General features: G+C 50.3%; 1 protein-coding gene across 1 annotated transcript in view; it reads left to right on the forward strand.

Moving 5' to 3' along the window:
- Positions 1–2,070: 2,070 nt before the first annotated feature.
- SRRM4 (serine/arginine repetitive matrix 4) overlaps positions 2,071–16,984 on the forward strand; it is a 133,284-nt gene continuing 118,370 nt past the window's right edge. The window contains exon 1 of the mRNA XM_054594388.1: positions 2,071–2,203. Coding sequence (XP_054450363.1) covers positions 2,073–2,203 — 131 coding nt within the window. The 5' untranslated portion in view covers positions 2,071–2,072. The remainder of the gene's footprint in view (positions 2,204–16,984) is intronic.

Raw genomic sequence — 16,984 nt, forward strand, 5'->3', positions numbered from 1 at the left:
CACCCCCAAGTGTCGTGACTAAATACGATATTAAATGCCCCAGGCTACTTAAGGAGCCAGGTCTCAAAGACATTTAAAATGACCACGTCAGGGTGGGAAATAGGGCTTGCGACCAAAGCGGGAGTGCAGGATTTTTGAGAGGCAGGAGAGGGTGAGGAGAGGTGGAGTTCAGTCTCTTACTTTCCCATACCTCCAAGCTCCCCAGCCCTAACCCCACCTCCAGGCAGCGGCAACCTGCTTTAAGCCAGCAAATGCACCTCTAGTCGTCGGCCAGAAGAGGTCGCTGCAGAGCGAGAAGCGCTCCTAGGCACTGACAGGAGCAAGCACACAAATAACCAAATACACGTACTTAATGGCATATCCGACGTTTATGCGCTTCTGGATCAATGCCCCGTTACTCCAGGTTTCTTTTTCCTTCTCCATCTTATTCTCTCAGCATTCCTTCTCCCCTTTCCGCCCCATTCCCCTCCTGTTCCTTTTCAAAGAATTCCTGAGGTCCCTGGGTGCCCATCGCTGTCAGCATCAGCAAGAGCGGAGACCCGGTGCCAGGCGCTGGAGGCCTTTACAACTTGGAGAGTTTTCCTTCCTGGAGTCTGCAGCCTGGGGAGTGGAAATAGTAACTCAGCTGAGATTAAAGGTCTCCAGGGGAGAGATGAGCGACGGGGTTCTATCGCTCCCTCTTTTTCTTAATGAAAACCCTGGGGGTGGAACGAGAGAAATCCTGCTGCCAAGACCCTCTGCCTCTAGGGTTTATTTGTGGTTCTGAGCTTCCACTTTCTGGAATTGGGGTTGAACTGGGAAGGAGCAGAAGATGGAGAGCGAGCCCGAAAAGTAACTATCCCCTGTAATCCTCAGATTTCACCCCTTAAATTCCTCCCCCCAAACGCTTTCTTTCCCAAGCCGGACTCCTCTCCTGAGACAAGCTGTGTTAAGAAAAGTGGCCGCAGCCGAATTCCCCCGGAGTGGACGGGATGGGGTGGGGCGGGGATCCTCTTTCCCGCTGAGGGTTTGGCAGCGGGGACCTGGGGCTGGCTGGCTCTGAGGCACAAAAGCGCCGCATGCACAGATGTGACGCTGCGCCCCTCCGCGGGCAGGGGCCCCGGCTCGGCAGATGGCGAGAAGCCGAATTGGTGACGGATTGTCCATCAAATGGCACTTTCTGGGTGGTGGGGGATCTCGAGGCGCTCAAGCGTAAAGAGGAACGCAGAGGCCCCCCCCCGTTTCCGGCCGAGGCAGCCCCTCCCAGAATTGGGGGGGGCACAGGTTGGTTTGGGAGGAGAGGTTAAGTTTTTTACGCCCCCCTCGATAGGAGATCTACTACCGGACGTGCACTTGCGAAGAGGCTGGGAAGGGAGGTGGCCGGGCCCAGATCACACCCAAGAAGGACGAGGGAAGGCCCGCAGTGGTGGGGGAGGAGTGAGGGCTGGTGAGCAGGGTCTACTCCCGGGCTCAGCTTGGGGTGCCAAGGATGGCTTCCCTGAGGGGTTGGAGCTGCAACTCTGTAGCCTCGGGGCCCTAGTGACAAGCGCTCGCCCCGCCCTTTCTCCTCCCAGGATCTGCGGGCTTTTGTTATGCAGATGACGGCAGGAGGCTGAGCCGGAGGAGGCGGGAGTTGGTGGGGAGGCGGGGAGACGAAGCCGGGTGGGGGGGAGGAAAGTGCAGCTCTCGCGACCAGCCTCCTCTTCCAACGTCACATTGTGCGAGAGACAAAACCCGGGCGCGCCTGAGCTCACACGCGCACGCACGCACACAGACGACCCCGTCGCCTCTTCTCTCCTGGCGCCGCCGAGAAAGCCAGCCTTCCCTTCCCTAACTGGGGCGCAGAAGCTCAGCAAGCTCAGAGCGCAGCACAGAGCCAACCCAGAAGCCGAAGAAAGCCAGAGGACAAGCCTTCTTTCTCCTCTGCCTGCCGGGCTGAGGCACCCCATCCCCCGCCCTGAACCCCGATCTTTCCCACCCCACCCCTCTGGGTTTTTGGGCGGACAGAGTCCAGAGCCCAGGGCGCCCTGGTTTGGAATCAACGTTTCAGCACTTCGGACAGCGCCCGGGCAGCCGGCCCCTTTGGGTTGGCTATGGCGAGCGTTCAGCAAGGCGAGAAGCAGCTTTTTGAGAAGTTCTGGCGAGGAACCTTTAAAGCTGTGGCCACGCCACGTCCTGAGAGCATCATTGTCGCCAGCATTACAGCCCGCAAGCCGCTGCCAAGGTAATGACCTCCTTCTTAAGACGGGAGACCCTGCTGCTCCCCCTTTCTGGCCTGTGCCCCAGAGCCCTGAGGGGTGGATGCAGACAGCTGGGCCAGAGTGCCTGTCTTTTTCCGTCACTACGCGCTCTCTCCCGCTGGAACATGGGAACTAATTGCTTGTACGACGTGGGAGCTGGTGAGAAGGGACAGGGAGTCCTTAGCAAGGAGCAACACAAGTGTCTGCTGACCTGGCAGCTTCTATTCAAAGAGGTTTTACTTGCTTAGGGTGGGCAGTGTAGGTGGGATGCGACTTGACTGAGAAACTTTTCTCAGTATCACAGGGCTCAGAGCATGGGGTGGGGGAGAAATGGTGGGTTGAGGTGGCTGAGGGGTACGAAACGAGAGGATGAGCGTTCACCCAGCCCAAGCAGGGTTCAGAGACAGTGGCACATTTCTTTACTCAGCCCGGAAACTAGAGAGCTCTGAAGGTTTTGACCAAAGCCCAGATGCCGTTCCCCAAACACACCCCAAACAGCATCCTCCTCTATGCCTTTCTGGCCACTGCTGCTGCTGCTGCTGAATTCTCTCCTCTCCAGCATCCAAAACCAGGATTCTGAGCTCCAGAGTCGGGGAGGAGCCTTCCAGGATCGTGAAGGTGGTCTGGGAAGAGTTTTACCTGTTTTTTCAAAAAGGCTCTGATTACTTTGAACTCAGGCATGAAAGGAGATCCTTAGATGGTGTTGGACGTAGTGTGATTGGGGCGGGGGGAGATAAGGGAAGAAATGAAAGGGCCGCAGAAAGAGGGAGAAGAGGATGGGGGTGAATGGAGAGAAGGCTGAGCAAAACAGAAGCATTCCAAGGTAGAGAAAACCCAGTTCTTTTTCAAGAATCATTCAATTTCGAGGAGTTTGAGAGTGAAAGGGCAAAGGCTGCGCCGTCTGTCAGGGAAGATCAAGGCAGTATGAAAACTCAACATTTGCTGGTGGTGGATGAGTGGTTTGGTGGGAGATAAAGAAAGAAGCGGACCAGGGGAGACCGCCTGGCGGATGTACCGATCCCGGCAGGCTACACTAGGGGACGGACTGAAGACATGTCTGGGAAAGTGCTTCAGACAGAATGCCCGTCTGGCACGGCTGAGTCGGAACTTTGCAGTGGCTGTGGGGTAGAGGACTGACTGGGAATCGTACCTCACGTCAGACCTAGGCTGGAGAACTTCTTAAGGTCTGATGGGGTCCTGGCTCATCCAGGTCTTTAGAAAAATGAGTGTCCTGCGCTGGGAATGGGCGGGTGGGATGATGGGCCAGCAGGGTGTAGCAGGCTGCAAACAGCCGCAGCAGCCAGCGTTTGCGGGTGGGAGGGAGGGGACCCCCCGACACAGGCTGGAGAAGGGGAACAATACCACCCAGTGCCACCAGAAGCTGATGTTTCTCTGCTTGGAAGGAGGCTCTTTGTAGAGAGTTTTGACGTCAGCGTTTTTCTCTTCTTGGGTTTCTGCCATCCGTTCCACCTTTGGAGAGCACCTACTGTTGGCAAATCAGGTGCTGTGTTGGCCAAAAAAATATGTCCTTGTAGAAGGGACTAGAGGGAATTTCATTGGAAACTAGAAGTATCGCATTTGGTCCAGAGTCATGGATATGTCTCAGGGGTACCGGGAGAGGAGGGTGGCATTTTAATTCTGAAGAGCACACCTAACGTCCACCTGGCTGGGCACTCTCACCCTTTGCTTGTCAGTCTGTCACTGGCATGCTCTTCCCTTCATCGTACGCCGAATCATGTAAATCCCCACAAGGGCTCCCAACTCTCATGCTTTTTGTATCTTTGTATAGATCCCAGTTAACCCCATCTGAGAACCTCGCGATAGCCAACCCTCCCCACACCGGTGTTATCACACCGCCAGTGTCTTTCCATGTTCTGGGTCCCCACCCCTGCGGCAGACGTCTGAGCCGTAAGCCCCCCATGTATGTCGCGCTGCCAGGGTCCGCTTCAGCACTTCTGTAACAGGTGTGGCCTCCCTGTGGAACCGGTTCCGGTTTTATAGCCGTTAGTCCTGGCTTGGGGTGGAGCGTGAGCTGCAAGCATTGGTATTCAAGTCTTCAGGAACGGCTGGTGTTGAGTTGTCTTTTCACAGGCTGTGTACAAAACCTGAACCATCCCCATTCTCACCCCAGCCAGCCACATCCAATGGCAGTCAGTTTCCACCTCCTTTTTAATGTTTTGTGCTTACTTAAGGGTGAAAGTACCGTGTTTCTAAGCGGAGTTCGTAGGAAGGAAGGCGGCCGAGACACGGGTATAGCATCAGCTGGGTCCCAGCGGCTTCCTAAAGGGCAGTCTGGGGACTTGGTCTCATCAGAAGTGTTGCTTAGTTCCCTGAGTCCACCCCAGTTCACAGCCAGCAGACCTGCTCCTGTTGCTGTCTGCAGTGAGATGGGGGAGGAGGCGGACGAAGCACCAGCCAGTTCGGTGGGTTACACACTTAATGTTTGTTTATACATGAGGGCTAGCCCCTCAATGAACTTCCCCAGGACATTTTAGGTCTATCTCTGAAGATAGTTTAGTGCCATGATAGAAGCGTACATTCAATTTGTCGATTTCATAGCACTATGCATAGATCATATAAGCATTCAGAGCAAAGCATCCTCTATCCCCTCTCCCTCCTCTCCTCCCCCTCTGTGAGGCATACTTGATGAGGCAATAGCTTTATAATGTATCAAATTGCAAGCAGCTGTCTGACTCAAATGTCAGAACAGTATAGCAGAGTGGGAGGCAGTGTATCCTAGTGGTTACGAGTTCAGACTTGAGCTTCAGACAAACCTGGCTTCCTGGTCTGGCTCTGTCATTTAAGCTGAGTGTCCTAGGCAAGTGCCTTTGCCTTGCTGAGCCTGTTTTGTCAGCTTGAAAATAAAAATAATACTAGTAGCCACCTGAGGCAGCGAGCTGTGAGGAGCGAGTCCAGGGAAGCACTTCCCATGGTGTGCAGGCATAGTGGCTGTTCAATAGGCTTCGCCTCTAACACACACAGCTCAGAGCTGTGATGGCCAAAGGAAATCAACAATTCCTCCCAGGACTGTGTTCTTCATGCCCACCTTTTTCTCTCCCCTACTAATGCCGACAATAAAAATGATGGGATTTCAACTCCTGACAGGCAATTACATAGAGGTGCAATCCACACACACCAAGTGCGAGTGTTTCCATAATCCCCCACCCTAAGGGAAGCTGAGCTGCTTTCTGATCTGACTCAGCCAGGGGGTGGGGGCTGCTGAAGATTTCCCTGGATTCAGCAAAGATCAGTACAACATCTTTATGGAGTATTCTTTCAGTTTGTATAGCGGTAACTAGGAGCTACTAGTCTAGAAAAGGCTCAAAGGCCTTGAAAATCACAATTTCAATCCCTAGTTCCATCAAATCTAGAGTGACTGTATAATTTATGGTTCCTATCAAGAGTGAAAAGGGGTTACTGTGAGTAGTTCTTCCAGGGCAGGAGACCGAATAGGGACTAACTATCCCAGGCCAACTCAGGATGTAGCACCGCCGTAGTCAAAAGAGAACAGCATGAGCCGGTAAGATGCTTGGAGTGTAAGAGACCTCCTCTTTTGTCCCTACCTAAGAAATACAGTCATTTTCCTTGGCATTAATTAATTATCTTTGTTAATTGCTTAGTCTGGAAAAGTTTGTACCCAAGAAGTTTAGGCTCAAAGTGGAAAACCTAGTGTTTGGGACCAGTTGAAACTATAATAATCATGTAGACCAATGGCAACTGAGGACTTAACGAACATGTAAAAATCATTTGTAATTAGCACATCAGTTGCTTGTGGGGGTGTGTGTGCTGGTAAAGGGTGAGAGAGGGGTCCCCCTTAAAACAGAGGGAGCATTTCCTTTACAGTTCTTTTGGCAAGCTCTTAATTTTCTTCGAAAAGCTTTTCTATTCAGAATAGTCCAGGAACAGACTTCAGCCCAGTCCCTGTCCCGAGGACCATAAATTCCAAACTGTTGGAGATTTTACTGCATAAAGGGAAAGATGGCCAAATTTTAAGTCAGGAAAAATGCCTTTGAACCATTTAATTCAAGGCTCTGCTTCATGCCAAGAGATCAGTCGGCGCAGTTGTGCTGACTCTGTCCTCAAGAGCGGAGTGAGGGGCTGCTGGGAGGTGACGTCCTGACGGCCTGTTTAAGAGCCAGTGTGCCAGGCTCACGGACAGTGCTTGCCTTGCCAATGAGTGAAGGCTTTTCTCTGGGAAGGGTGTGTTACTGCTTCAGTCCAACCTCTCCTTCCGAAAGGAGAGGGGTTGAATCACGTAGAGGAGTTGGTAGGAGATTGTGTCGACACTGCTGGGCTCATTTGGCAACATGCTCTTTCAGCGACCTGGGCTGTAGTGGATTGTTCAGTGAAAGCTGGATGCATTAACTGAGTGAGTAGACGTGGTCCAAATCCAGCAACAGATGAGCTTCCTCCCAGCGCCACTGCCGCGCCTGACACTGGGGATTCTGATCAACGCAATCCAGAGACACACATGCTGCACACAGATTGACTCTCATAGTATCAGAATGATGCTCCCCAGACACAGACGTCTGGCTGGCCGGGAGATCAGACATGTCAGCTGGTGTGGGGACAGGAGGTTGGACTGAATGCCACCTGGAAGTGCTTTATAGGCCTGTATGAGTCCCCATGAATGCCACCCCCAGCTCCAACTCCAAGCCACCAAGAAGGAGAACCCTCCCTAAGAGCTTAATTCCCTTAATGAGGAAGGAAGCCTGGGCCACGTGCCTTCTGCTCCATGAGCCCTCAGGCATGCTGCAGGGGCACAGTAAATTTTAAATATTTTCTTTCTTCCAGATTTACTTTCCTGTGAGGTGCAGGAATTCGCAGGGGCTTAACAAAGCTGGAGTTCTGTAACTGCCTCTTACCAAGACCTTCCCTGAAGTGTGAGGAGTGTCTCTGAGACAGAGGAAACGGAGAGGTGAAGGGCTTGAGCTCTGAAGTCAGGACTACCCAGGCCGACATTCTCCTTTGCTCTTTCCTGGCTTTGGGATCCTCTGGTCACTTCACCGCCGTGTGCCTCAGTTCCCCCATCTGTGAAATGCTCAGCAGATAGGGCTGCACTGAGGCCTGAATGAGGCAATGCATATAAAGAACATAGTCCAGTGCCCAGCACAGACCGAGTTCTCCATAACCAGCAGTCTCGCCACTGAGACCTGAGCTGCCCACTGAGATGTCAGAGGGGATGCCACGCCCCTCCCCACCTGGGCGGGGCTTGCTTGGCTTCTGCCACTTGACCGCCTCACTACTCTGGATTCATTTGAGAATATGATTTTGGCTTTTCCCAAAGTGCCACTAGAGATGTGTAGAGCCTTTGAAAAAGAACTGATGGGTCACAATGGCAAACTAATCAAAAGAAATGTTTCCTTTCAGTCTTCACAAATGCTCACTGGCTACTTTTGGCAAGCAACTTGACCTTCTCAATCTTGGTGTCTTCATCCATAAAATGAGGCTAATAATAGTAGCCACTGCCAAGAGCTCTGAGAGGACTGAATGAACTAATTTCTGGAAAGTGCTGTTTGGCACACAGTAAGGACTCCATCAAAGTTAGCTCTTATTATTAATAATAAATTATAGTTTTTATTAGTACTACGTGTCAGGCTCATCAGGGAGGAAAAAAAATGACTGAAACTCAATGTCTCCCTTTGAGGGCCTCGGGAACGTACTCACAAACACGAGAATGTGACCGGAAGCGGCCTGAAGTCCTGTCTCATGCAGATGGGAGCGGAGGCGGGGATGCGGGAGCCCTCTCTGAGGCACGGAGGCCCTTGCGTGTAGTCGCACAGTTATCCTTCGTTGCCTGACTTGTAAAATGGCAGTGATTCATTAGTTTCATCCGTTTTACCTATAAATGCAAGGGATGATCAGAACGAATAAGGCCTTTATTGCCAGTAGAGTCTCAAGAAAGATCTTTTCTTTTTCTAGAAGAAAAGCAGGTTAAACTCTCTGGGGGGGCCCTTATCTGTTGGAGGGACAATAGTGCTCGTGAAGGAGGGCCGTGGAAGGGGACTGCTCATATAACATAAAATTTCCAGCTTCCCTGTGACTGGCTGAAGGATGCAGCTCTGCCTGGTGTGGCTCAGTGGGCTGGGCATCATCCTGCAAACTGCGAAGTCGCTGGTTCAATTTCTGGTCATTGCACATGGCCAGGTTGTGGGCCAGGTCCCCTGTTGGGGGCCTGTGAGAGGCAACCAATCAATGTTTCCCTCTCACATCAATGTTTTTCTCCTTCTCTCTTTAAAAAAAAAAAAAAAAGCATGCAGAGCTCTTGTGGGCCAGAGCTGGGTTTCTTGTCCTTCACGGCCTGGCTCTGGCTAAGAGGGAATCCAGTCTGCATTCCTTGAGCAACAGCCAATGGTCAGGGATTAGAGTGAGCCTACCGTGTCCAAGACAAACCGCAGGGGAATGAATGCATAATGTGGCAGAAGCTGCACGTGGCTAAAAGATAAAGTTGTACCTTCATTCATTTGATGATGTTATCGAGCTCCTACTTGGTACAGCAGTGAACAACATAAAGTTCCTGTTCTTGTGCAAGGAGAAGAAACAAATAAATATAATCAGGTGACAATAAGGGCATGAGAAAAGAATCAAACGGGGAAGCAGTGGAGGGAGAAGAAGGGGCTGCTGTGTCAAATGTCAGGGACCTGGATGAAGGAAGTGAACAAGCCGTGAGGACAACAGTGGGGGATTGGGGGGGAATGCCTGGGACAGAGGGAAAGGCACGTGCAAAGGCCCAGAGGCAGAAGCATGCCGGGTGTATTTGAGGAACAGCTAGGAAGTCAATGTGGCTGGAGCAGAGTGAGTGAAGGGAAGACGTCCGTTGATGGAGGCCGGAAACAGATGAAGGCCTCCCCAGGTCAGCAGCGCCTAGACTGGGGACAGGGAGTGGGTCCCCCAGGGCTCCTGCCCTCCCAGCCGGAGACCTGGGTCTGGTCTGCTTCCCTTGGCTCCTGTCTCCCGATTCTAATGAAGCCAAGGATGACTTCGAATAGCAGAGTCGGAAGCTTAGCTGGGGCCTCCATGTATTCTGGGCAAGCATGAAATTTACAATCTCTCTGATTGTGATCAATCAGATTAGGAAATTGAAAAAGACACTGTTTAGACTTCCAAATAGCAGAGGCAAATCTTGTTCCCATGACGGTGAGAGTTTGATGCATCGCTCATATCTATGTGTGCCAATCAAGACTGTCCCCGTCAGCCAGCAGCCCCCTGCACTGCACATCTGCAGCACCCTCGAAGCTACAGCCTGCTCTGTCTCTCTCTTTCTCCCGCATCCCCCATCTCCATTTGAGATTTTGCTGAGGGAGCTCCCATATGCCACAGCCTGTGTGCGGAACTCCGTGAAATAAAACACAGAATTAAGATGTCATAGAGACAAAGCGAAACCAAATACAGAAACAATGCCGAACCCTAAAACACTCATTAAGTAATTCACGTCTACATGTGTCTGTTCAAAACAAATATTAAGATCCTCTGGACACAAATGTTTCTCATCAGGAGAATCCCCTAGTTGTCGGATTCCCAGGGCTTACATCCTGCTGACAGCTTCACTGAGCAGAAACACCAGATCACTGTTCCCTGGCTTCATTAAAAGTTAAGCTTATGCAGGTGAGCTGGAATTTTACAAGACAGCCGCCACTCCTGCGGGAGGAGAGGTGGCCGCCGGGGCCTGAAGTGTGTGCATCCGTGGTGTGTGTGCGCCCACCCACCGGGAATGTGTGTGCTGAGCGCCTCACGTTGCTATGTGCCCAGCCCTGTGCTAAGCACGTTTCCCCTGTTACCTGACTCCATCCTCACAACCCCTCTAGGAGGCAGGTATTTTTAAGACCCTGTTTTACAGATGAAGAAACAGAGGCACAGGGAGTGGAATTGACCTGCTCAAGAGCACATGGCTGGTGGGGGTCAGAACTGAGATAGGAGCCCAGAGCTCTTCACTGGTATCTTTGTAGTTTAGTACACTTTGCAGAGAAGGGAAAACTGAGACCAGGGAGAGGAGTGTGGCCTGTCTAAGGCCACACAGTTTGGAAGCGATGAAGGTGGGATCTGAACTCGGGTTTGCTCAAGTACAGCTAACTACATTTTTCTCTTTTTGCCACTGTGGTTTGGCTTTAAAGATTGTGGGTGTTTCTGTTCTGTTTTGCTCATCTTGTTTTACGTCCAGTCTAGGCAGTCGCCATTGTTATAATCCCATCTCACAACGCTATCCGTACCTCCTTGCCCATGCTCCGCACCGAGCCAAAGAATCTCTTTCCAAAGTAAGTCAGACATACACCCTTCACCCATCGGCAGCCCTGCATCATTATCCCTCAGGCTGCAGGACGCAGCGCCAGCCCCCTGCCAAGGCTGAAAGTTTCTCCATGGCCCAGTTCCTGCCCTCACCCTGAGAGCATTTCTGCAAGACTGCCCCGTGCTCCCTCTCCCCCTGCTGCACCCTTCTCCTTCCAGTCCCTCAGACTTTGCATGACCTTCCTGCCTCAGGGCCTATGCACATGCTGCCAGGAAAGCTTCCCCTCTCCCCTGGCACCTCACGTGCATCTGCTGCACTTTCAGATCTCAGCTCGAATGCGGGTGTCTCAGGGCGTCCTTCCATAATGCTGAGACTGGGCCACGCCCCACGTGACAGACTTTCTTATCGCTGTAGCACCCCTCTTAGTTCCTGTCATGTTTGTAATTTTATATTGATTGTGGGGCTGCCGATGAAAACACATGTCTCCTAATAGACTGTAAGCTTCATGAGGACAGGAACTGTCTGTGTGCTCGTTGGTGTGTCTCTCTCACCAGATACATAGCAGAGGACCAACCAAGTGTTTCCAGATGCATGAATTTTAACACTTTCCCTTCATCAACTCACTTCCATGCCTGACAGTGTGAACCGTATGGAATTACCAGTATTTGAGAACAGCAATGTCATTTCCTTTGAGAGCTGTTTGAACTGCCAAGGGAAGAGACAGAGACCATACCTATCCCATTTCTTGCTGCATCTCAGCTCCTAGGGCACTGGCCCATGGTTGAGATCTTTACATGTTGCTGAATGAACAATTAACGACAGCACGCGGTCTGTACCACGTAATAAGCACATGGTACAGATGAGGAAACTCAGAGCTGTACAGAGGTGCAGCCTCAAAATTTTAGAGCTAAAGGGTTTAGAAGTCATCCGATCTCCTCATGTGAAGGGGTGAGGGATATGTTTTATAACACGCATAATGTTTTGGAGCAAGTGTGTGTATATAATGTAAAAGTAAATACACATATATTGGGGTTTCATTCTCAAAATCTCTTACTGAGTACGAAACCAAAGGATCTTTAGGGCCCCCTGATCTAACTCCTCTCCTCATTTTGTGGACGGGCAGGCAGAGGCCCACAAAGGGGAGGGGCTTGTGCAAGGTCTGTAGCCATAGTAGGCCTCGGTGAGTGAGCTCTGCGCTCAGGCAAGTGGTGTTTGCCCAACGTCAGGTTCATGTTTGAGCTTCCCTGCTGTGATCAGGTGACCAGACACCACTCTCTCTTGTACCGCCCCCGGTGAGATATGGCACCCTGCCCCATAAAGACCTCCTGTGGCATATGCTGCCCGAAGCCTGGCCCCGATGAGACATCCATCTGTACCCAGCCTGCGCCTAGCGCCTAGCGAAGCAGGTGAGCAGCTCTGGCTGTTTCTGGGATCGTATTTCAGAGCTTCCAGCTGATAAGGAGGCTTTTGTTTGGCCAGCCTTCCTTCCACAGCCAGGTGGCAGGTGACTCCGGGACCCAGGCCACTCTCACAGGGTGTAGATATCTGGGCAGTGGTGGGGAATGGGCTCAAGACCACCATGGACCATGGGACACTTGCTTCCAGCAGGAAACCATTCTCACAAAAGCACCTCCCAATGGTCAGGTTCTCATACACTGGCATCACCTTGCTGTGGCATCTAGCCAGAGCCTAAATCCAGCTTCCTCATTTTGTAGATGGGGAGACTGAGGCACCAACGGGACACAGGGCATCCTGTGGTGCGTCAGATGGTTAATCAGGGCGGTGGCCGGGATACGGACCCACTGACAGCCTGTGCTAGGACACTGTGCTGCTCCAAGTTCCTTGGGGAAGAAGGCAGAAAAATTAATTTATTCCCATTTTACAAACAGAACTGGTGAGGCTCAAATATGGCAAAGAACGTGCCTAAAGTTTCATCATGAAATAATGATATGTTGTTACTATTGCTGCCTGTTGTAGTTAAACAGTTACTATTGATCTCATTCAATCCTCACAACAGTATTATATCCATAAAACATGCGATGTTAGTGTCCATTTTATAGATGAAGAAACTGAGGCTTAAGATCTTATAAAGACCTGGAGTAAACCTCGGATCTCTTGACTCCAAGTTCAGTGTCCCCATCCCTCTGGGGGACAAAATCTCTGACCCCAAGAGCTTGTGCACTGAGCATGGATCTGCCAGGCAGGGGGAGGGATGGCACGGCCATCTCTGGCCATGGACCAGCCTGCGCCCCCACCAACCTCCTCCCTTTGATGCCTTCTCCTTGCGGGTACCAGCCTCATGGCCCTTTCATCTGCCCAGTGTGTGCTGTGTCTTTTTCCCAAGTGGAGAATCTCTTAGAGAAATGTCCCTTTAATGGTGATGGGCAAGGGATGGATAGATTGGTGTGAAGCCCCAAAACTGAATGGGGGACCCTGAGCTCAGGAGCCTTAGGAAGAAACATCATTGAAACCCATCCTTGCAGGGACCGGACTGTGGGAGAAGGGGCCCCAAAAGGCATGAGTCTGGAGGAGAATGAGGAGTCTGGGAGCTGGAAACCTCCCAGATTGTGGGAAGGATTATGTATGACCCAAAAGAAAGGGTATCTTGGCAACTAAAAGAGTTAGGATTGGCCTTAAGAGTCTTCTTATCCTGCCTTCCCTAACTCTTCATTTTATGGAAAGAATCCAGCAGCCCAGCATAGTTAAGTAACTCACCTAAGATCTCACTCTCTGTTAAAGCCGTAAACAGTGGGTTCTAGGAAAGGGAAAAAGAGCTAATAGGATTATAGGATTGCCATCTACTGGCTGCCGCCATCCCTACTTGGGGCACTGGCTGTTCCACCGGGATCTACGATATTTATGTCTCTTTATAAATCAGCTCTGAAACTGTCCCTGGTGGTGGCTTGAAAGCAGGATCTAGCGGCTGGTGTAAGTGATCCTAGATACCTTTGCTGTTTTTCATCAAGAACAAAGGGACTTCCACCGTGTGGCTTGGGCAGTATACCATCAAACCCACCCTTTTGATTACTGTTTCCCATCCTGCCTCTCCAGCCCTAAGGAAGGCGTCAACTCCCATTCACCAGGCAAATGTTACTAGGACACATGCCAAGGGAGGGGTGTTACACAGTTGGATGAGTCCCAGCTCTGTGGTTAACGGACTTGGGTTTGAATTCTATTCCACTGTCTATTAGTTACATGACCTTGGGCAAGTCCCTTCCCTACCCCGAGTCTCAGTGTCCCCATTTGTAGCATAGGGCAAAAGTCTGTAACTTGGGTGATTACTGATTGCTGATTTCTGATATGACTGTTTGGCCTTGGACAGCCAGGCTCGTGTTCAAAAGAGAATCAGTTTGGTAGAGGGAGAGGGCAAAGAGACACTAGGATTATCCCCCTAATCAAGAACGTTCACCTTAGAGCTCATGGGTTCCATTCCCTGTTATACCGATGGGGAAATTAAGGCCCAGGAAGGGAAAGGCACTTGCCCCAACTCACACAGTGAATCGGAGCCCAGGTCTTCTGACTCCCAGGGTTCACTTCTCTGCCTCAGGGGTCTCATGCATGTCAATTTTTCAACTTCATCTGTCAGTGTTTTAATAATATCTACTAACAACATTTTCTGAGTACTGACTATATGCCTATCGCTGAGCAAAATGCTTTATCTGCAGTCTATCATTTAATCTACTCAAGCATCCTGTGAGGTAGTTAGATACTGTGACAATTTCCATTTTGGAGATGAGAAAATTAAGGATCAGAGAGGTCAGTAACCTGCCTAAACTTACACAGCTAGGTGATATCAGAGATCGGTGATCTGAATCCTGTGCTGGCTGGAAATACCTGCCCTGCTAATCCCCTGGCAGGAGCACCATATGGAGACAAGGAAGTTCTCTGCAAGCCCGTTACATTTCTCAGTATGCGGCTCCCCTCCGCTCCATCCCAGCGCCACAGTGATGCAGGCGAGAGAGCTGCTCAGGACCTGTGTCCGCTGGTACTGCCCAGCTGTTTTATTTTTGGGGTGAGCAAACTCACCGAGGCAGTTTGATGCCATGTTAATGCAGCAACCTTCTTGGAATCAAGTTTCCCTGGGAAGAATGAGAAACAAGGAGACTAAGCCTTTCTTGAGTGAAAAATTTGGGCTTCTAATCGCAATACCTACCCCAGGCTGACCAATTTAGGTGCACCCATTAGGCAATCAAGTTCATTCTTCACAGGCACAGTACTGTCTGCTGGCCGAGAACTTGATTCACACATCCACCCACCCATCTGCTCATACATTCACCCCTCAGCTACCCCTTTATCCATTTATTTGTTCACCCACTGCCTAGTCATCCATCCATCGACCCACCCATCCACCCACCCATCCACCTGTATCCATCCATTGATCAAGGAACCTTGTGTTCATTCTTCATTATTCCAACCATCCACTCCTCTGTTCTCCAGATACCTGTTTATTCATCCATTCTCCGATGGTTTTCTTCTGCCATTTATCCATCCACTCCCCCCAACCAACCAAGTAACATTTACTGAGCATCTACTTTGTGCCTTCGCCATTTCCCTGTATTTATCATAATGTAAGTTTTATTCATTTCATTTAATGATAAATAGCAGCTCAGATCATTTCTTTTCTAAGATGTTACAGGCATAAAACCCGGTTGAATTTGGTCTCCCAATGTTAGTTCTTTCTGAGACATCTAAAACATTGTGGTCCCAAAGAATCTAGGCATCTTAGGCTTGTTTTTCTACTCCGAGGCCTTGTGCTTTGGAGATTTAAGTGATTCTACATATTCATTCCTATCAGAAACAAAGAATCACAATTGCCATCATCCTCTACCGTTTAACTTGTACAGAGCGATTACGTCTCTCTTCTGTTCATTCACATCTCCATTCAGCACTGAGCTTCTACTATATACAAAGCATAATAATGAATAAAATTTCCTCTGCTTTCAAGTTGCTTACATGCTAGTAGGGGAGACATGTCTGCAAATAACTAGCAATTAGCAGGCAGGGCAGGAGTTAATATTGTCAAAAAGAGAATTAAAGCCTGAACTGGGAAAGTGCCCAAGGTCCCACAAGCCGGTTGTACTGCCATGCAACCTTCGCTATCCCCGATTCATAAACTGAGCCTGTGGCAGTTCGTAGATACTATTTTATTGTCTCTTCACCCCGGCCCTTGGCAGTAGGTACCATTGTCCCGTTTTGGTAGACGGTGGAAGTGAGACTCGGGGGGCTTGCCGAGGCTATCGTCTGGTAAGGGCCAGAGTTCGGCTTAGCGCCCAGGTGTGCTGCTGTCAGGGCCTTCTCTCTTGCCCAGCACTTTGTGCCCTGGAGGCAAGGTATGGAGCAGGAAGTGTCACAGGTGAGGCCTAATGGCTCTGTTTTCAAGTCTTTAGAAGGTCCCTTCCAGGGAAGTTTGCCCCGAGGGTGGGCTCAGATGAGGGGCGGGGCGGGGGCGGCTGTCTGGCAGTAAGGCTGACTTCAAGTGCTGGGCAGATGCTTGCCTAGGGTATCCCTGGATTCCTCCCAGCAAGATTATTAAACCACCTGTGAAGAGGAATAACCCTTCAAGATAAATGGATAAGAGATGTTGGTAGTTATCCCATTGCACATGTATTATCTCCCTTAAGCCCCTTAAGCTTTTGAGATGGATACTATTACCGTCACCCGTTAACAGACAGGAAGCTGAGGTTCAGGAAGGTCATGTGACTTCCCCAAGGTGACACAGCTAGGAAGTGAATCTAGGATTAGGAGCACCATATGGAGACAAAACTGAAGTTTGCAGGGCTCCAGCAGTCAAGATTTCAACCACTATGTCTTACTAACACTTGTGAGGGAAAAAAACCCCAGAGTTGTCCAGACAGGACAAGTGGCTTGGCCAAGATCAGTCATCAGCTCAGCAGAACGGGAGCCAGGGGTTGCTGATCAGAGGCACTTTGAGCAGTACCTGCATTTAATGGACGCCGCATGCACGCAACTGGCCTGCGTCCATGTATTTCTGTCTCTAAGGAAGTTACACTCAGCACCCAGGAGTAAAGTTCAGAGAGGAAAGAGCTATTCCTTAGAGTGCCAACCAAACATATGCAACTGAGTAGGTAAGGGCAGGAAGGCAAAAAAAAAAAAAAAAAAAAAAAAGAAAGGAAAAGTTCCACAGATGTCAGAAGCTTTAATCAATTGGTACAAATTGGTACACTTGGCAGTAGTTGCCTGAGGCAGTGTGTTGGGGTGAGCTCTGGGGCTAAATCCGAGATCAGTAGCAAAGAGTGCATCGATCAATTAGTGGCTCCTGTCGTTGGTGCAGCAGAGGAAGGCGACAGTACGGGGGCAACCTGTCTGTCTTTCCCGGGGAGGGGATGCCCCAACTTTTGGAAGGGTCAGATCAACTACCCACCATCAAACACTTACTATGCTATTGGTACCATGCTCTTGACATTCGTTGTTTCAAATGATGTTCATCACAGGACACCCCCTCATTTTACAGGTAAAAAAAGAACACAAAAAAACAGAACCTCAGAAAGGCAGCTGTCACTTGCCCACAGCTAAAGAAGCT

Source organism: Pteronotus mesoamericanus, unplaced genomic scaffold, assembly GCF_021234165.1.
Source record: "Pteronotus mesoamericanus isolate MK-2021 breed Mesoamerican mustached bat unplaced genomic scaffold, CSHL_Meso_final scaffold_507, whole genome shotgun sequence".
NCBI classification, from domain to species: domain Eukaryota; kingdom Metazoa; phylum Chordata; class Mammalia; order Chiroptera; family Mormoopidae; genus Pteronotus; species Pteronotus mesoamericanus.